We start from the raw sequence: 21,557 nt of genomic DNA on the forward strand, positions 1-21,557 counted from the left end.
TACATTATATTATACATTATAATATAAGAAACTGAATCAGTTTTGATATTTGATATTCTAAAAAAATCCCAAAGCAGAGTAAGCCTAAATGGTAGAATTCTTTTTCTATGACTGTTTTATAAATTCCGTTCCAGTTGCATCTCTTAAAATAAGTTCAGTATCAATTTTTATTTCACCTATCTCATAGATTCCAGTCAAAGATTCATAGAATCGAAATTCCATCATTGCTAGATCTATAGGATTTTATTTGATATTTGATGGATAATGAGCCAGCCTAAATGGTATTTTTTTTTTTTTTTAGAATTCGATATGGATGAATATAAATAACTTACAATTTCAAAATAATCCGGGATAGACGCAATGTCCACAATACCTGGATTTAATCAGATACAATTTGAAGGATTTTGTGGGTTCATTGATCAGGGTTTGGCAGAGGAGCTTTCTAAGTTTCCAAAAATTGAAGATACAAATCAAGAAATTGACTTTGAATTATTTTTGGAAAGATATCAATTGGTAGAACCCCTGATAAAGGAAAGAGATGCTGTGTATGAATCACTCACATATTCTTCTGAATTATATGTATCGGCGAGACTCATTTGGAAAAACGACAGGCGTAAGTATATCCAAGAACAAACAATTTTGATAGGAAAGATCCCTCTAATGACTTCTCTGGGAGCTTTTATAGTAAATGGAATCTATAGAATTGTGATCAATCAAATATTGCAAAGTCCCGGTATTTATTACCAGTCATAATTAAACGATAACGGAATTTCGGTCTATACTGGCACCATAATATCAGATTGGGGAGGAAGATTAGAATTAGAAATTGATAGAAAAGCAAGGATATGGGTTCGCGTGAGTAGGCAACAAAAACTATCTATTCTAGTTCTATTATCAGCAATGGGGTTGAATATAAGAGAAATTCTAGAGAATGTTTGCTATCCTGAACTATTTTTGTCTTTTCTGAATGATAAAAAAAAATAGGGTCAAAAGAAAATGCTATTTTGGAATTTTATCAACAATTTGCTTGTGTAGAGGGAGATCCGGTATTTTCTGAATCCTTATCTAAGGATTTACAAAAAAAATTCTTTCAACAAAGATGTGAATTGGGAGGGATTGGTCGACGAAATATGAATCGGAGACTAAACCTTGATATACCCCAGAACAATACATTTTTGTTACCGAGAGATATATTGGCAGCCGCGGATCGTTTGATTCGAATCAAATTTGGAATGGGTACACTTGACGATATGAATCATTTGCAAAATAAACGTATTCGTTCTGTAGCGGATCTTTTACAAGAGCAATTTGGGTTGGCCTTAGTTCGTTTAGAAAATATGGCTCGAGGAAACATATATGCAGCACTTAAGCATAACTGGACACCAACTCCTCAGAACTTGGTAAATTCAACTCCATTAACAGATACTTATAAAGTTTTTTTCCGTTTACACCCATTATCTCAAGTTTTTCTGTTTTTTTTTCAGGAAAGTGCTAAAACAAAGCATCCAGAATTGCAATATGAATCAAGATTGTACAAGATACTACAAGGAGGAAGTATGTTATGATATTATATATGTTTTAACTTTGCCTCATTTACTTATAAATGGGCCAATTTGGGTTGTGGTTTATTTCTAACGGCTCAAATAAAAAAATTTAGCAAAAAGAGAACGAGTCAAATCGGTTAAAGTCACCCAGCATGTATAATAATGCTTAAATCTCTTACCGTTACTGTAAAATGAGTCAAATTTTAACCGTTACTGAGCCTGCTCTACCACCCATTTTACCACCATCTTGATAATGTTTCGGTTATACTTAGTTACTTACTGCTATTTGTGTTGCCAATTTGCCAGCTGGAATCCCGAATGTGAGATGGTACGGAGTCGAAGGAGATTACAATGTTCTGGTGATGGATTTATTGGGCCCGAGTCTCGAGGATTTGTTTAATTTCTGTAGTAGGAAGCTGTCTTTGAAAACCGTTCTTATGCTTGCTGATCAAATGGTACACCTTGTAATATATTGATTATTTTACTATTTCATATTTACTTTTTTATTAACTTGATCATAATTGCTGCAGATAAATCGTGTTTAGTTTATTCACATTAAATCATTTCTGCACCGGGATATTAAACCGGATAACTTCCTTATGGGTTTAGGCAGGCGTGCTAATCAGGTTATGCTCTATAATTTATTAATTAATCTATTGCATTATATATGTTGCATATTTCGCTCTAATATCTATTGCTTTTTTTATATATACCTACACATTACAGGTGTATGCTATTGATTTTGGGCTAGCCAAGAAATATAGGGACTCTACTACTCATCAGCACATTTCTTATAGGTAACTCCGTTGTTTAAAAAATTAGATTTTGATTTAATGGTATAGTTTTTATGTTATCTTATATAATACAAAAATTGTTTATAAGAAAGTTTATAAAAAGGTTTTGACTGGCCAACCCAACCTGGCCCTTATTACATGGTACTCAACCTACCCCTTTTGATATATGTAGAGACGAGATATATTTTTTTGAAATACAAAATTTATTAGATTGCTTTATTTAAAAAACTAGATTATTACTGTATAAATATATTTATTGACCTTGTAATCATATATGGTTACCTACTACATTAATTATTTACAAGACAAAAAGTGTTTGCGGGTTAATCCGTTTCTACACGTAGTTAAAATTTACGATTATTTACCATTTTGCCACCAATGGAGTCATTATGTCATTGCCTTTATTATTCCAAGCATAAGATATCATGCGCTTTTTTTTATGTAAAATATACAGAGAGAACTAGAATTTGACAGGGACAGCAAGGTATGCTAGCATGAATACTCACCTTGGAATCGGTAAGCATCAAAATTATTCACAACATATTAAACAACATTATATCATTCTAACATTTTTAATCTCTCTATTACTTAGAACAAAGCAGAAGAGATGATTTGGAATCACTTGGTTACGTTCTCATGTACTTCTTAAGAGGAAGGTAAACATATTTAACCCCAATTTGTTACTTTTTTGTATATAGTTATGGATGCATAATCATAATATTATTGACCGTGACTACATATTTTGTACTTTTTAGTCTTCCATGGCAAGGACTAAAAGCGGGAAACAAGAAACATATATATGAAAGAATCAGTGAAAAGAAGGTTTCCACCTCTATTGAGGTAAATAATTATATTATTTTGTTTCATAATGTTTTCCGCTGCCAATTGCTTTTTGTCACATGAACTTTACTAACTTTGTTTCTTTTTTTTTTGCAGTCTTTGTGCTGGGGCTACCCTACAGAATTTGCATCCTATTTCCATTATTGTCGTTCGTTAAGGTTTGAAGATAAACCGGATTATGCTTATTTGAAGAGGATCTTTCGTGATCTTTTCATCCGTGATGGTTAGTTGCTCCACTTTACTTACTATTTTGTTTTACTTTGTGTTTCGTAGTTAAAATATCTGAATTACTCTTGATACTGGGATAAACAGATTCTGCTTCTGATTTATCTTTTTATTTTGGGATTATATAACCATTTTTGGATAATCAGTAGTTTTATACCAGCTGCAACAAAACTGTTTTGCTAGTGATAACATAAATTTTACCTACCTTATCATTTTAATATAAATATAGAAGTTTCCACTCTTATTTTTCATTTTTTATATAAGATGTTATTTTTGGTCATTTTATTCATTAAATCCTTCAATTATCAAAATTATTCAACATCTGATTTGTTTCCGATGATTCGATTTATATAATTATTTCTACAGGTTTTCAGTTTGATTATGTCTTTGATTGGACTATTTTGAAGTATCAGCAATCACAACTTGCAAATCCTCCGCCCCATGCTCTTGTAAGTTTGTTGCTCATGTGTTGAGGAGGCCCGTTATTATTATTATTTTTTTTTTTCTTGAATAGCCATTAACTGTATTCTTGTCAGGCTACTGGTGCTGGAACTAGTTCTGGTATGCCACCTGTTGCTGCCAAACTGAATAGGCCATCAGGTGAGCTGTAATGGTCCTAAGTATAGTTTAAATAAGGGTGCTGCTAAACGTACCCTACACCATTTTTACTAAATATACACCCCCTGAACTTATTAGATCAATTACTAATTTACTATTACCTCTTGACATTATTTATATACATATTAGTCCCTACAACATTTTCTTCACCCAATAGTCTCCACTACATATATCAAATTAAAAACCATCAAGTATTACCATAAATTTATTTTTTCCGTATTAATATTGTAAATATTAATAATATCTTAATTTGAATTTTAATAGTATATATATTTATAATATCCTTAATTCCTTATTTTACCTCTTTATCTTTTACAAAATAAAACCTAAACCCGAACCCTAAGAAATCATAAAAAGAAAACGCAATGTGTAAAAAAAAATAATCCGAAATCCTTAATTTTGTGCTAATTTGTTAATTATATGATTTCAAGAAGTAAAATATGAAAGTTGGTTTTTCAAAAGGGGGGGGATACGTTTAGCCTGACCCTTGAATAATTGTTTCCAAAGCTTCTGATCGGGTCAATTGTGGTCAAACGGTCGAGCGTTTACTGCCTCTTAAAATGCGTTATTATAATAAGCTAAATCTTTATTTCAAGTCTCAAGTTAATTACAATTTTGCCCTCATAGTATACCAAAAGCTACGGCTTTGCTTTGTTAGTTACACTAGTCGTCCCATGGTCAGTAAAATGACAAAAATACCCTTACCATGATTATATGTTGAAATGAAACCCTAAAGATTGTTGGTATCCTGCAGGTGCTGAAGAAGGTAGGCCCCTCGGTTGGTCCCCTACAAATCCCCTCTCTCGGGATGCCTGTTAATTCCGGGAATTTATCCAAACAGAAAAATCCAGCTGGCACTGATCCATCGTTGAGTCGAGAGGTATGCAGTTATCAAGTAACAATATTTTAATAAACATTTCATCTATTTAACACCATTATCAAACAAATACATACAAACGCTATGCAGTTATCGAATAATAATATCCTGCAATCAAGTGGATCTTCAAGGCGGCTCGGTGTGTCTAGCAGCCGTGAACCCGAGCCATCATTCGGGCGGGCCACAGATGCAAGCGCTGGTGCCCTTCGCAGGGCCGGAAGCACTGGTCGAAGGAGCTCACCAGTTGTATCGTCAGACCAGAAGCAGTCAAGTAACAGTAAGATCTTTGAGTCAACTCTCAAGGGTATCGAGGGTCTGCGGTTTGAATCATAATGGAAAAGGGTTTGGATGTAAATTTGTTTTTTTTTTAAAAGTGAAGGTCTCAGTTGATGCAATTACAATCATGAATGTTGAGATTATATGATCTGCTGTGGATATTAACTTCGTAATTTTGTATGATTTTTGTTGTACTTATCTTTTTTTTTCCTTCATATTTAATTTTATTTTATTTTATTTTGTGGATTGATTATAAAAGCCTAGGTTTAGAAATAAGAATAACTCTAAATAATGTGGTGGGACCAGAAAATTATTCTAGAAGCCGGTGTTAAATTTTCATAGGCCGGTCCGGATTTTAACAAGTATATAGTACTATTTATTTCACAGGGGACGGTTGACCCGTAGTGGTAGTGGTAGTGGGTTGGGCAATGACTCTTCTATTTTATCATGTCATGCAGTTTTTGCGATTTTATACTTGAAATTTGTTTTGTATTGACCCGTCCGACATAGTCCAACCTAAACACGTACATGTTTATTGAACAAGTTAGACATGTTGAATTGTCGACCCTTACTCAATTTCGTGTCGAAGTATATCGTGTTTCTTTTTGTTTAGGAACCGACACCCCTTATAGGTCACCAAACCCGTATGTTTAAAGAAAAGCTATATCCGATAAACGCCTTCTCATGAAGTTAACTAAACTCATCATGGCATATGTTGCTATGAAATCATATTTCGGGTTTCAAATATCATGATAACGCGCCTTTTCATCATAAAACATCACAAATCATTGCAAAAAAACAAGAAAAAGAAACTATGCAATTATCATACAAGTCTTTCTTTCGAACCATACAAGAGCGAAACAACCATCGAAATCGACGAATTCACCTATAGCCATATAGAAGTTGTTTGACCCACCCGAAACTCTTCTTGAAAGACCCCTTCATTTTACTCTCCACCGAGTAAACTTTATAGCCCGCAACCCTCTTCTTCCTTTGCGACTCCCTATATTTTGAGCTCGGTTTCTCTAAGTCACGGCCCCATGTTGTGTAACTCCTCAAGTTCTTCATGTTGCTAGGAAACACTTCATCGCTATCTGTCAATCCATCAACCCGACACGATTGAGACCTGTATTTCTCCATAGTTGCTTGTATAAGAAAGCAATCACTTCAAAGATGTGTTATATTGTGACAATGGAAAGTTTAAAGATATATAATGGTTCATAAACTATAAACTAAAGTTTTAAAGTCAAATTGGGTGGATTATAATGAGGTGGTAGTTGTATTTTAAATTCAAAAGTTGCATGACAACTTGGTAGTGTTAATCACTTAATTGGTAAATGCCAAAGTTTCTGAACCTCTATTTTGGCTTATTTCATTTAGATGTTACTATCATATATGAATCAAATCCTTTAAATTGGCCCGTTTCATTTTAATATTACTATATTATATGAATTGAACCATTAAAATATTACTAATAAAAAAAGTTTGATTAAAATACTCCTCATGTAAAACTTAATTAGGTTGTGTTGTTTTATATTCCATGCCTTTCTGTATGTATATTTATATAAAGACGAATCCAGCTTGAAAGTATTGATAGAAATAGTACTACATTTTATTCTTAATATCATAAAATTAACATTAATAATCGGGTTAGTTGAGTCTTAAAGTTTTGAAGTAATTGAAGATTTGAAGATCCTGGTTTTAAAAATGAATGTTACTCTTGTTGGAAGTTTTTTAAAGTGTGTGAATGAAGTCTCAACTAAAACCCGAGCCCGCGTGAGACAATTTTGAAATTCGGTTTTGAAATTCAAAATATGTTGGCCTTGTCAAGATAATTAATAATCATTATGATAATGATTACTGTTTTTGGTTTTCAATTATGCATTAATGACCATTATTTATTTGAATATTATTATTCTTTAATGGTCATCAATTAGAATTGATTATGTTTAATGACAATTATTTGAATATTATTATTCTTTAATTGTCATCAATTGGAAATTGATGATGGTTATGATTCCTTGGTTATAAAACCATGATGAGTGCATCATTTTGACTACACCGAAAATACACCAACATACATACTTCTTCTTCTTCCTTTTTCTACAACAACATTGTTACGGTTTTCGTTTCGGGCAAGTGATCAAGTCCGGCAGTACTACGCTTCTGCTTCGAACCGGAGTATCCTGGGAACAGACCGCAAATCTGTTTAAGGGAATTGTGTCAAACACAAGCCCGGTTCACCGTTTCTTGATTATTTATTTTCTTATTTTTGGATTCTATGCTTATTATTAATACAAGATTTCCAATAAACTTAAACAGAGTTCGTGAAATTGTTGCTACAATCTTAAAACCTTATTTATAAGGATTTTGGGTTCACGAAATGGTTTGAAATAAAAATATTTAGGTATTATAATCTTATAAATATTTTCTTTTGGGAAATTATGTGCGTAGTACAACTTGGTGTGTTTGGATTTTAGAGATCATGATGCAATCTTAAATCCTATACAATGTTACAAAATGTAATATTTGATCAACCGTTTGGTTTTAGAAAACGTTTTGTGTAATCGTTTGTGTTCTAACGATAGTGTTAGAACTGATCTTGTAAAACCGTTGGGATTTTATTAGTTTTGTTTGACGATTTTTGCAATCGTTTGTGTCTAACCATTGTGTTAGAAATGGTTTTGAGTAAACCATTCGTTTCTTGTAAACGTTAAATATCTAACATGCGTGTAAGATACGATTTATTTATAACGTTTTGTGTAAACGTTAATTTTCTAATGGATGTGTTAGAAAAATTCAAGCTTTGCTATTTAAGTGTAGTAATTGTAACAAGTTGATGTTATTTGAACATATTTGTTCCAGAGTATGGTTTCAAAAGTGAAACGAGGATATGAGGTGTGCATGGATTTCTATTTGAGGGAATACTTGTATACATAATATAAAACGATATCACTGAGATGAGTCATGTCGGATGACGAAAGTGTTGAAGATAATTACACTTGGAGATTTAATGTGTAAATGTCGTCAAAATAATTTCGTATAATAAACAACTTGTGAGTTGTTGCGAAGATTAAAGTCTAAGACGACACATCAAATATATAATCACATCATGAGATGGTAATAGAATAACGAGGTGAATATACTAAGATGAAATTAAAAAAAAAAGTGATGTGTAATTCCTTGGAAACTCATTGAGTGTGAATTGTAACATATGATTTAATATATGTTAATGACAAATTCACTAAGTGTGAATTGTAACATATATGACGTATTAACTCTTTGGAAATTCACTAAGTGTGAATTGTAACTTATGAATTAATATATGTTAATGACGTATTAACTCCTTGAAAATTCACTAAGTGTGGATTGTAACATATGAATTAATATATGTTAATGACGTATTAACTCCTTGGAAATTCACTAAGTGTGCATTGTAACATATGAATTAATATATGTTAATGACGTATTAACTCCTTGGAAATTCACTAAGTGTGAATTGTAACATATAAATTAATATATGGTAATGAGATATTAAATCCTTGGATATTCATCATTGAAGATTCGCCGAACCCCTCGAGATGATTCACACCGATGTGTGTAATCTAAAAGCAATTCATACTCGTGGTTGGAACAAGTACTTCATCACGTTCATTGATGACAGTACAAGGTATTGTTATGTTTACTTACTTAAGAGTAAGGACGAGGCTATTGATAAGTTTATCTTATTTAAAGCCGAAGTTGAGAATCAACTAAATCGAAAAATCAAAAGAGTAAGGAGTGACCAAGGAGGTGAATATGTTTCACCTTATATTAACTTGTGTGAAAAAGAAGGAATCATACATGAAGTCACGCCTCCTTACTCCCCTCAATCAAATGGCATAGCGGAACGTAAGAACCGAACCTTGAAAGAAATGATGAATGCCATGATGATAAGTTCTGGGGTAAGCCCGGACATGTGGGGGGGAAGCAATCTTATCGGCTAATTATGTTTTAAACATGATACCGAATAAGAAGAAAGATCTAACTCCATATGAGTTATGGATGAGAATTAAACCACCATATAAATACTTGCGAATGTGGGGGTGCCTAGCCAAGGTAGTGGTGACTCCACCAAAACGCCTACTAATATGACCCAAAACCGTGGATTGTGTGTTTATAGGATATACCCTTCCCGGTGGTGCATATCAATTTCTTGTGCATGATTCCAAGAATCCCGGAATATACAATGGCACCATAATAGAAGCAAAGGATGCATCATGGTTTGAATATAAGTTCCCATGTTTGGATAAAGGAAAACCGAGCTATTCTAGACCGGTTGAGGAAAGTATTCAAAACGAGAGTACTGGAGATGAACCTCGGGAACAATCTGAGACAGAGGAGGTTGAAATTAGAAAAAGTAAACGGCAAATGACTGAAAAATCCTTCGGCCCTGATTTCCTTACCTACATGGTAGAAGAGGAACCTCAAACGTATCAACAAGCGGTGAATTCCGCTGAAGGACCTCAGTGGAGGGAGGCCATCAAATGTGAGATAGATTCTATCTTACAAAATCATACTTGGGAACTAGTGGATATTCCTCAAGGGTGTAAACCACTAGGATATCGATGGATCTTCAAGAAGAAGATGAAACCTGATGGCACCATCGATAAGTATAAGGCAAGGTTGGTGATCAAAGGATATAAACAACGAGAAGGTTTAGATTACTTTGATACATATTCGCCGGTTACGCGAATAACATCTATAAGGTTGGTGCCTGCCATTGTCGCCATTAGAAACTTGGAAGTTCACCAAATGGATGTAAAAACGGCTTTCTTGAATGGAAATCTAGAGGAAGAGATTTGCATGGAACAACCCGAAGGTTTCATAGCCGTTGGTCAAGAAAAGAAAGTGTGTGAACTTGTATGGATTGAAACAAGCTCCTAAACAATGGCACCAAAAGTTTGATCATGTCATGCTTGATGCTGGGTTCAAAATCAATTAATGTGACAAATGTGTATACGTGAAGGACACATCCGATGGATATGTCATTTTGTGTCTATACGTAGATGATATGCTCATTGCTGGAAGTGATGAGAAAATCATAACGTCCATTAAGAACATGTTAAAATCAAGATTTGACATGAAGGACATGGGTTTTGCGGATGTGATTTTGGGAGTTAAAATCACACGAACCCAAAATGGACTAGTTTAAGTCAATCCCATTACGGGAGCAAAATTCTTGATAAGTTTAAAGCGAATGACTCTAATGTAGCTAGAACTTCCATTGACACGAGTCAACATCTAGCTAAGAATAGAGGTGAACCCGTTAACCAGTTGGAATACTCAAGAATTATTGGCAGTTTGATGTATCTTATGAGTTGCACTAGACCCGACTTAGCATATGTTGTGAGCAAGCTAAGTAGATACACAAGCAACCCAAGTTCAAGTCATTGGAAATGTGTGATTCGGTTGCTTCGGTACCTAAGATACACTAGAGAATACGGGTTACATTATAACAGATATCCTGCAGTTGTCGAAGGACATTGTGATGCAAATTGGATATCTGACACGAATGATTCCAGAGCAACAAGTGGGTATGTATTCACACTTGGAGGTGCTGCTATATCGTGGAAATCGTCTAAACAAACGGTTATAGCTAGATCCACGATGGAATCAGAATTCATCGCCCTAGATAAAGCGGGCGAAGAGGCAGAATGGTTACGTCAATTTGTTGAGGATATACCAAGATGGCCTAAGCCGGCATCGGCCATCTGTATACATTGTGATAGCCAATCGGCAATTGGCAGAGCTCATAGCACAATGTATAATGGTAAGAATAGACATATTAGATGTAGACATAATACGATACGACAACTAATATCTACTGGAATTATCACTGTTGACTACGTGAAGTCAAAGGATAATATTGCGGATCCGCTAACAAAAGGCCTAAGTAGAGAGTTAGTTCAGAAGTCGTCCATGGGAATGGGACTGAAGCCCTCGAAAAATTAAAGTTCATGCGAAGGAAACCTAACTCAACAGACTAGAGATCCCAAGAGTTGAGTTCAATAGGAAAACCTACTTGTATGAATTAGTGCTGTCACTGGGGGGAGGGGGGATAACCCTACAATTTTAAGAGGTAGTTTACCACGTGGCAAGGTAACCTTCCTAGTCCATTCCTAAAAGTGACAAGTGTGAGGCTAAGCATATGGCTTTTAATGATTCGACCAAGGTAGTCATACATGGTGAATCACCTATGTGAGAGAGAAGTGGAGTCGCTTCGAAGGGTGCTGTTGGGCACAATACTTAATAGCTCTTGCAGAACCAGGCGCATGTTCATGACCATAACGAACATAACTATGAGGACTTGACTTTGTCAGGGAGAGTCTTGTGTGAAGTATATTGTCGTCTACACAAACGGCAGACGAGTTCAAAGACATCACCGTCTACTCAGAGCCAGTGGGCTAAGTATGCTTTATAAGCAAAGGTTCAAAGGATAACACCTACCTATTGTATGCAAGATTCAACTGCTGAAATCTAATCAAAATAATGTTGTTTCGACCTCCATTCATGTGGGGGATTGTTGGAAGTTTTTTAAAGTGTGTGAATGAAGTCTCAATTAAAACCCGAGCCCGCGTGAGACAATTTTGGAATTCGGTTTTGAAATTCAAAATATGTTGGCCTTGTCAAGATAATTAATAATCATTATGATAATGATTATTATTTTTGGTTTTCAATTATGCACTAATGACCATTATTTATTTGAATATTATTATTCTTTAATGGTCATCAATTAGAATTGATTATGTTTAATGGCCATTATTTGAATATTATTATTCTTTAATTGTCATCAATTGGAAATTGATGATGGTTATGATTCCTTGGTTATAAAACCATGATGAGTGCATCATTTTGACTACATTGAAAATACATCAACATACACACTTCTTCTTCTTCCTTTTTCTACAACAACGTTGTTACGGTTTTCGTTTCGGGCAAGTGATCAAGTCCGGCAGTACTGCGCTTCTGCTTCGAACCAGAGTATCATGGGAACAGGCCGTGAATCTGTTTAAGGGAATTGTGTCAAACACAAGCCTGGTTCACCGTTTCTTGATTATTTATTTTCTTATTTTTGGATTCTATGCTTATTATTAATACAAGATTTCCAATAACTCTCTCCGTCACATTATAAGTGTCCATGTTTGAAAAATACAAAGTTTAAGATGATTGAATGATTACTTTTTTTCTTACCAAATGACAATAATACCCTTGAAAAGTGGGTCTATCAATATTGTTTATTAATATTAGTTGTGTGTGTTAAGGGTAAACTTAGAAATTGGATAATAAATTTTGAAAGTGGACACTTGTAATGGGACAAATAAAAAAGGAAACGTGGACACTTATAATGGGACGGACACTTATAATGGGACGGAGGGAGTAATATATTGTTATTTGAGCTCGATTTGAATTTTTAAGTTTTAATTGTAAGTTGGCTCGTGTCATAAATTCACGCCCCTAGTTAAAATGCCTGTAGTGATTTAAGTTATAATTTAATAAAATCCTTGTAGGTGACAATGCGACATAATACATCGAATAACTGATGAGTCGGATGCGTGTGTGCTTCCTACTAAGTGGGTTCAAAATGGACTTGCAGTGCTTAGTAGAGAATTTCATGGTAGTTTTTGAAGCATCCACAAAACATCATTGTAAATTTGTAACATTCAATGATCCTGATTCTTTAGAATACGAATTATGCATAAGAATTTTGTGTCATCATAAATCCACCCCAGGCTGGTATTCTAGCAGTTGGTTCTGGTGAGTAGATAATACGGTTGTGATACTGACAATGCTTTTTAATAAAATAAACCATGCATCTGAGAGAAGGGTTATTCCGGGTTCAGGAGATGGAGAATTCAAGTTTGCATCATACATGCATGTCACATTGAGTTGTGATCACCGTGTTATTGATAGTATGTGTTTATGGGGCTAAACGGTCGAGTTAGGTAAGCGGAAAATGGGAAATTTTAGTATGATGCTTAGTAGTAATCTAATTTTGAACAAAACACAGTTTGTATGACTTTAGACCCGTTTGATCTGTTTCTAGTTAAAGATAATTTTGAACAAAGCACAGTTTGTATAACTTTTTTAGATTAACATAGTACGAATCAATCGAGTATAAAAGAAAGCACATTTAATAGTTTGTCTCAAGAATAATTAGATAAGATGTTAACGAGCTTACTGCATGCGTGTTTTGTGTCATTAGGTGCTACTGGTGCAGAATGGCTAAAAGCATTCAAAGGCTACATAGAGAATCCAGTTATCCAGAGACAGACTGCCCTGGTTTATGATTGATCACAAAGCAAGAAATATTTGTTACAAAATAAGTAAAAAGGGAGGATGTCTAGTTTTTTAGGCAAGAAAACATGAGCTCGGTTTTGGTCATGAGTTAACATATATGATCCAATCTCTAATGCGCGGGGGATGATGCAAGTTGATCATGCACGTTACTTGTAAACTAACTAAGCTGATCTTAGCCTGTTTGTATAACTTTACTGAAATTTGATTAATGTGATAGCAATGTATTGCGCTGGAAGTTAAACGTATGATGTGACAAGTTATATAACTATAGGCATGTATAATCTTATCATCTTTTACAATCCCATATAACCTAACTAACAATTGGCTTATGTGACCTTAGTGTATCGTGTTAGAAGTTACACAACACGTATGATGTGACAGGTTCATATAAAGTATATCGATCATACAGTCTCATCTAGGAGCCATTACAAGTTCTTATATGTGACATTGGTGTATTGTCAAGCATTATATGACAAGTCCATGGATTGCAAAAGTTATATAAATCTTATACAACTCTTATAATGTATATTCGGGTATAGCATCACCCGGCTAAGTAATAAAGGTACTAAATCACATCCTAATCATTGTTTATGGAAACATGACATGTTAAATCTATCAATGTCATGTCTACCAAACTGACACGCTCTGCTGGTTCTTAAACTAATAAACATGGTGTGCTGGTTGATTAAGGCATATAAAGTTGAAAAGTCATTTTAGATATTTTAAGGATGATGCTATGAATCAATCATTCTTCAAAAGTTCTAAGGAAAACAGTTCTGATTTTGGGATGACATGAAGTTGATGTGTAATTTAGAGATGGTCATTGTATCAATTTCTATTTCTACTCATTCCATCTTAAGTTCTAAAACTAAATTTAGATTCATAGATTGAATAGTCTTCATGATTAGATCTAACTAATTTTTCTTTTGTGTGTGTTATTGTATGCATGGTCTTTAAGTTTCTAATATAAGCATAACATGATGTGATATTCTAATGACAGCTTATATCAATACCGTATTAGAGCGGGTGTTGTGGGCTAGCGCCCACTCCACCTCAGCAGGTTGTTATTAAAAAACACCAACGCCAACACACAACGTGCTTGTTAAAAAATGGGCGCCAAAGTGGTGACCGCCACCTCATAAGTGCTGAATACCGAAGAGATGTGGTTGACCCAAACCAACCAACCACACTTTTTTTTATTATTTTAGTTAAACCACGAGCTTGTTAAAGAACCTAAAGAATGGGTTCGTTAAAGCCCCCTAACTAACAAGTGACGCTTTTTTTATTATTAATTCCTTTAGTTAAACCACGAGCTTGTTAAAAAACAGGTTTGTTAAAGCCCCGCTAGCAAGTGGCCCGGCTATGGGCTCTTGCTTTTTGCTTGTCTGGGGTGTGTTAGTCATGTCACAGTGGTTTTCATTTTTTCAACGCAGAAAAACACTGACGACATGGACGCTTACATGGCAAGTGAAATGTCTACAAAAATTGAAGAATTTTCAGGTGACCTGGATGACCAACTAGCACTTGTAAAGTTGTAAACAGGCTAATCAACCTCACAATTACCAACTGAATCTTAGCCTTGTACTCAAAAACACGACTTAAATCGAAAAACATGAAAACCGCATAATACTGCATAGTGTTTGACACAAAGAAGTTGAAACAAGAGACAAAAATATATATAACATGGTTCTCACTTTAAACTTGGTCATGTCTTTAGTTAAATATAGATCAACTTCAGGCATACAAGTTCTTTATACCAACAAAAAAAAACTGTGGATCAGATACTGAATCTTCAATGTTCAGTATAAGATATACAGAAACATTGAATACAATATACATAACCAAATGTTAGCAGAGAACTGCAGTAACCATATAAACACTAGTAACCTTTATACTACATAAGGTGGTTGTTATCTACCCGACTCTGTTCCTAATGATCTTCATTTCTACATATAACCCACTCTGTTTCTAACTATCTCTATTTCTACTAAGCACTATGAAGGTGTACGGCTGTGTAGAGGTGGACAACAAAACCGGTTCCTGGAACCGGTTCGGTGGAACCGAACCGGAACCGAACCGGTTCCTACCCGTTTTTCGTAGGAACCGGTTCGGTTCCGTTTCAACCCGACGATCCGGGACCGGTTTGACATGTTTGGAGGTGGACCGGGTAGGAACCGGAATCGAACCGGAACCGGTTCTGGAACCGGTTCGACCGGAACCGGTTATAGCCGTTGGAGTGGTTCTAGCCGTTGGGAAACGGTTTTATGGCCGTTTTTTGACCGTTGGGGTCAAAAATGGCCGTTTTTTGGCTCCCCAAACACCCCACTACTAGTATAAATAGGTATTTGGTGTAATGGGTTCATCACAACACTCAAAACGCAAACCCGAACGCAAAAAAATACAAAAAAACGCTATTACAACGTTCTGAGTTCTCTAATCTCTTGTTTTCTCTTCTTCTATATTCATATTTGTTGTTATGGCTGCCTCACAATCATCGGTTGGTCAAGGTTCCACCGCCGGACCAAGTTTCGTTCGTATTGTACCTCATAATCGTAATCAAGAGATTTGGTGCAATTGGGATTTGGTTGAATTGAGTGACCATTCATTGAAGGCTCGGTGCAAGTTTTGTGGGATTTATTTAAACCCACTTTCGAATTCAAATTTGAAGAAACACATCGAAAGACCGTATTGCAGGGCGTTGAAACAGAACGTCGAGTCGCAACAAACGCAAATGGATAGTGAAGGCGGAATATTTACATACCAAATTGATCGAGTTCAAGATCGTATGGCGAAGTTTGTGATTCAAGAAGCTTTGCCGTTTAGCCACTTCGACAACCCTCGCTTAACCGCCATGATTCGAGATACGCTTCAACCACAATACACTCACGTAAGTCGTCATACTCTTAAACGTTATTGTTTAAAATTGTGGAAGAAGGCCAAAGAGGTACTAATTGCATATTTTGAAAATATAAATACGGGAATAAACTTAACTACTGATGTTTGGTCGGCTCCACATGGTCTACCCGAATCTTATCTTTGTGTCACCGCTCATTGGGTAGACCCGTCATCGTGGGAAATGATGAAACGCACCATTGCTTTCGAACTCTTTGAGTATCCACATACGGGAGATAATTTGTTTGAAATTTTAGATTATGTTATAAAAACTTATAAACTAGAAAATAAAATATTTTCAATTGCATTTGATAACGCGTCGAATAATACATCGGCGGTTGATAAATTAAAATTAAAATATACGCCGATTTGCAATTTGAATATTAAGTATGAATCATAGTTTAAATATTTCTTAATCTATTTCATATATTCCGTGTTCCAGATACTAGAATAAATATCCGACGAAGGAGAACCATCTCTATCAAGATGACAGACCCATTCTCTGTACTATCAATAGGATCAATTATAACAAGTCACACACTCATATTCCAGAAATACAGAAACAAAGAAATTCCACGATCGAACTACCAAAATCAAATTAGCTAGAAATCCGAGCTCTAAAGGATTCATTTTTTATTTAAAAGCTAGGACTAATGGTGTATTTTTTCACTCAATGTGTGTTGCACATATCATTAATTTAATCGTGCAAGACGGACTTGCTTCGGATGAGGTTACATCGGTTATAAACGATTTTAGAGTAATGCTACATGAAGTTTTTAAGAAAAGTAAAAAAAGACAAATGGATTATAGAAAATTTTGTAAAGATACGGGAAGAAAAGCTTTGGGAGCTAATTGGGATGTACCTCATCGATGGAATTCCACTTGCATAATGTTTCAAAGTGCTTTGAAACAAAGAGACACTTTACAAATGTTTCATTCTAGTCTTGCCGAGAATGATTTGGCAATCCCCTTTTCAAATGAGAAATGGGAAATTATCAATGACTTATCGACTTTTCTTGAAGTTTTTAAAACATCAACTACGAAACTATCGGGAACGTATTATCCGACAAGTCCCTTGGTTCTTTCGGAGTTATTTTTAATCGTTAACAATCTTAAAGAATTTGAAAATAAAAGTCCAATGTTTTCAAACATCATATTACCAATGAAGTTTAAATTAAAAAAATACTTTCTTGAATTGCCACCGATTTTTACTTGCGCCGCCGCTTTAAACCCAATGTTAAATGTTACGGGGGTTGAATGTGTGATAGACGAAATTTTTTCAGCCTTAGATATGCATGAAGTTGACCCAAACTTTTCAACAGATGCACAAAATGATTTTAACTTGAATTTTAAATTTATGTATGACTTTTATATAAATAAATATGGGTCAAACATACACATGCCTACGCCGGGGGGGTCTTCATCAAGTTCAAGTGCTCCTAGAGTACGAGACCCCATGATTAGCCTTATGAACACCGTTCGCAACGTAACGGCTAAAAAACAAAGGGGTAACACCCCTTCAAGCGAACTAGGAAGGTATAGTGCATATGATTTCTCTACCGGTTTATCCGAAGAGGAATATGGCACTTTTGATGTTTTGGCTTGGTGGAAGGTAAAGGAAACCGAGTTTCCGATTCTTGCCACCATGGCCCGTGATTTACTAACCGCCCAAGCTTCTACTGTAGCTTCGGAATCTGCTTTTTCTCTTAGTGGCAGGGTAATATCGGTGAGAAGAACAAGACTGAATTCGGAGTCGGTGGAGATGTGCATTTGCTTGAAGGATCACTTGGACTCAATCGATCGTGTTCAACACGTAACCACTCTGGAAGACGAAACACCACTTGATGTTCGAGTGCACGACGAACAAGAAGACGTTTCTACAAGTAATTCTGATGAATAAGTCGCCACTCAATAATTACGACGAACAAGAAGGCTTTTCTAGAAATAATATGTCACAACTTTATATTTATAAGTTTAATGTTTTGTTAGTTTGTTTTTGAATATTTTAAAATATGTAACCTTTTTTTTTGAACTTCTTAAAGTAAATAAAATGAATTTTATGTTAATTGTTTTTTTTATTTAACATGTTATACAAATACGAATCGTATAACACCGCTCTTGATTATAATTCAGCATTTGACTTGCGTAAGCCAAAAGACTATAATACATAGCAAACTCAACAAATGTAACACGATACAGATTTAAGTTCACCATTACACGATACACGATACAGACTAATCAATTCAAACACGCTGACACTCATAGCATTAAGTTCAATATGTTGTTTACCATTGCTCTGTGGGTGAACAACAAAAGTAGCATGAGCCTCTTCAGAAATCAGAAGAACACAAATCATCACCTACACAAGCAGCGGAAACGAAAAACGAAAAAAAAAATAATATTTTACACTGTAACCGGTTGGAACCGGTTACAGTGTAAGAACCGGTTTAGGAACCGGTCAGAACCGGTTCCACCGGTTCCGGGTCCGAGGGTTGGGGAACCGGTTCGGTTCCCTAACCGGTTCGACCATGGAACCGGTTTAAACAGTGACGTTGACTAATGGAACCGGTTCTGAACCGGTTCCGGTTCCTTTGACCAACCCGATTTGATCACCTATACTGTGTGTTATGGTTTAACTAGAGAGAATTACAACGCATCAACGCTCACGTAAGCAATGAGCCTTAACTAACACATACTTTAACAAGCGCGTTAACGTTTAACACAATATTAAAGAAAACCAAAAAAAACAAAAAATATGTGATTGGTTGTCCCTTTGGGCACGAACACAAAAAGGGAAAAAATGAAGCAGTGTGGCGTCTCTTTTGCACGGCATAGTGTTCGGCTGCTAAAGTTGGTGATTTGGCACTAAACTAAAACGCCCCAGGCTAACATGCCAAAGATGTAAATCTAGACAACCATAACAGGCTAATAACGTAGCAATACGCCATAACATACGAACCCAACACCCTAAAAGATCAATCTAGAACTTCGCAAGACACGAACTTTTTATGCAGACTAACATGAACAAATAAAGATCAAGCAAAAAAGCTATATTAAACTGTAATACAATGGTTTGAAGACTCGTTTACTAATCTCATCTTTTGTCCTGTATTATCTTACAAAACCAAGCACTATGTGATACAATGGTTTGAAGAGTGATCTATACAGTTATCACACTTCAGTATTGAATGCATCTCATAACTTAACACATACCAAAAGATCAGATTAATAAACGAGTCTTCAAACAGCAAACCCCTAAACCATGCCAAAAGCGTAAATCTAGAAAACCTTAACAAGTCATTAGAGTACGAACCCAATACCCTAAAATGATCCAATCTAGAGTTAAACAAGAGTACAAGACACAAACTTTTTACGCAGAGGATCATACATAAACAAGAACCAAGCAAACAAGCTAATATTAAGAGGGTGTTTGGCCTAGCTTTTATTTTTTGGCTTATGCTTATATCTTTACACAAATAAGCTTCTTCAAATAAGCTAAAAAACCATCTTCAAACAAGCTTCTTCAAATTAGCTTATATAACTTGATAAGCTTAAGCGAAACCAAACACCAAATAAAGCTTATTTTGTAAAAAAAAACTAAAAATAAAAAGCTAGGCCAAACAACGGCATGAATTTATTCATATCACCAAACCCGTCACGACGACCAAAACTACGCATCTTTCGCCTTACCACAAAATATACGTCAAATCATCAAACGCAAAGACTAACACGAACAAATAAAGACCAAGCTAACGTTAAACCGTAATACAATGTTCATATCAACGACGACATGAATTTATTCATATCACCAAAATTACGCAACTTTCGCCTTCCCACAAAATATATGTCAAGTCATCAAATTCAATAATAATATAATTTAACCACTACAAAACAATTCAATTATCATCTTTAAATAACTCAAAACTTCATTTCACTCGCACTCCTCCACCTCAAATCGGTACATACCTCTTCAAAACCTGCTTCCCCGCAACCGCAACTCCCACCGCAACCCCACCAATCGCCCCGGCCACCGCCGCAGACCTCGGTCCCGCCGCAGCCTTATACAACGCGCCCGTACCCAACCCGGCCACGACACTATTAATAATATCATCCGTATCCCTCACCGCAACCATTCCGCTCTCCATACCTGCATATAATAATCCAATTATACCCGCGTGGTTACCGTACTTACCACCAAACTTTCCTGACGAGTTTAATAACCGGTTGACTTTGATTTTGACCGAGTCGGCCGGTTCGAAGGCTTTGACGCCTTGTTGTAAGCCTTTAGCTGAGCCGAGGATTGAGCCGCCGAGGTAGCCGATGCCGGTGTAGTAGGTGAGATTCTCGCCCCATGAGCGGCGTTGAGCGATGGATTCTTCTTGGAAGAGGTATTCTGGTGCGGTGGGGAGTTTGTATAGGGTTTGTGATGGGATGTTGAGGTCTTTGTATGGGTTGTATAGACGGCGGCGGTCGTCGTCGGATTGGGTGTTTGGAGATCTGGGTGGGTAAGACATAGTGGTGGTGTTAATTGATTGATTGGGTGATTATTAGGGTTTGATGGTGGTGAATTGAAATTAGGGTTTTGAGATTGGAGAATGTGAAAGTGAAGAAGAAAGAGAATAGAGAAGCTTTCGGGTCACGCGAGAAGGTTCACTGGTTTGCCTTTTGGTTAGGCGGTAGACCGGTTTTTATTAAGGGAAAATTCAAGATTATCCCCGCTAATTCAAGTTTCCAACTTTGTCTCTTTGGTATCTCGTCGCCGACGACATGATGGCGAACACAGACGATGCGTTACTGAAACAAATAGGATAACGACACGTGGCTGGAATCTGTGTTGACGATGCGTTATGTTGCTAACGTAGGGTAGTTACGATACGTTATGTTGCAAACGTAGGTAGCAGCGATGCGTTACTTGATAACGCATCGCTGCTACCCTATGTTAGCAACATAAACGCATCGTCAACCCTATGTTATGTTAACACATCGTCGGTGTTCGCTAACATGTCGTCAGCGACGAGATACGTTTATGTTGCTAACATAGAGTAGCAGCGATGTGTTAGCAGCTAACGCATCGTGGAAACCCTGCTTTAAACATTAACGCATCGCAGCTACCCTATGTTAGCAACATAAGGCATTGTCAACCCTATGTTA

The 21,557-nt window shown here is 35.8% G+C and overlaps 1 protein-coding gene and 1 pseudogene across 2 annotated transcripts in view; one reads left to right on the forward strand and one right to left on the reverse strand.

Moving 5' to 3' along the window:
- LOC143538480 (casein kinase 1-like protein 2) overlaps positions 1-5,328 on the forward strand; it is a 27,383-nt pseudogene extending 22,055 nt beyond the window's left edge. The window contains exons 3-14 of the transcript XR_013136251.1: positions 1,485-1,554; positions 1,851-1,999; positions 2,075-2,170; positions 2,271-2,341; positions 2,793-2,854; positions 2,931-2,994; positions 3,094-3,178; positions 3,275-3,401; positions 3,770-3,852; positions 3,940-4,003; positions 4,776-4,901; positions 4,989-5,328. The product of XR_013136251.1 is annotated as a casein kinase 1-like protein 2 (transcript). The remainder of the gene's footprint in view (positions 1-1,484; positions 1,555-1,850; positions 2,000-2,074; positions 2,171-2,270; positions 2,342-2,792; positions 2,855-2,930; positions 2,995-3,093; positions 3,179-3,274; positions 3,402-3,769; positions 3,853-3,939; positions 4,004-4,775; positions 4,902-4,988) is intronic.
- Positions 5,329-20,014: 14,686 nt separating this feature from the next.
- Positions 20,015-21,094, reverse strand: LOC143537000 (mitochondrial import inner membrane translocase subunit TIM23-2-like). The gene has a single exon (XM_077030872.1). The coding sequence runs from the start codon at positions 20,918-20,920 to the stop codon at positions 20,357-20,359; it is 564 nt and encodes a 187-aa protein (XP_076886987.1). The 5' UTR covers positions 20,921-21,094; the 3' UTR covers positions 20,015-20,356.
- Between the last annotated feature and the right edge of the window lie 463 nt (positions 21,095-21,557).

This window comes from Bidens hawaiensis, unplaced genomic scaffold, assembly GCF_021521415.1.
Source record: "Bidens hawaiensis isolate Kalapana, Puna unplaced genomic scaffold, B.hawaiensis_p1.1 tig00000780_1, whole genome shotgun sequence".
Lineage (NCBI taxonomy): Eukaryota > Viridiplantae > Streptophyta > Magnoliopsida > Asterales > Asteraceae > Bidens > Bidens hawaiensis.

What these genes read in the sequence shown, in the direction of transcription:
- LOC143537000 (XM_077030872.1), bottom strand. Translation starts at nt 20,920, where the DNA reads ATGTCTTACCCACCCAGATCTCCAAACACCCAATCCGACGACGACCGC.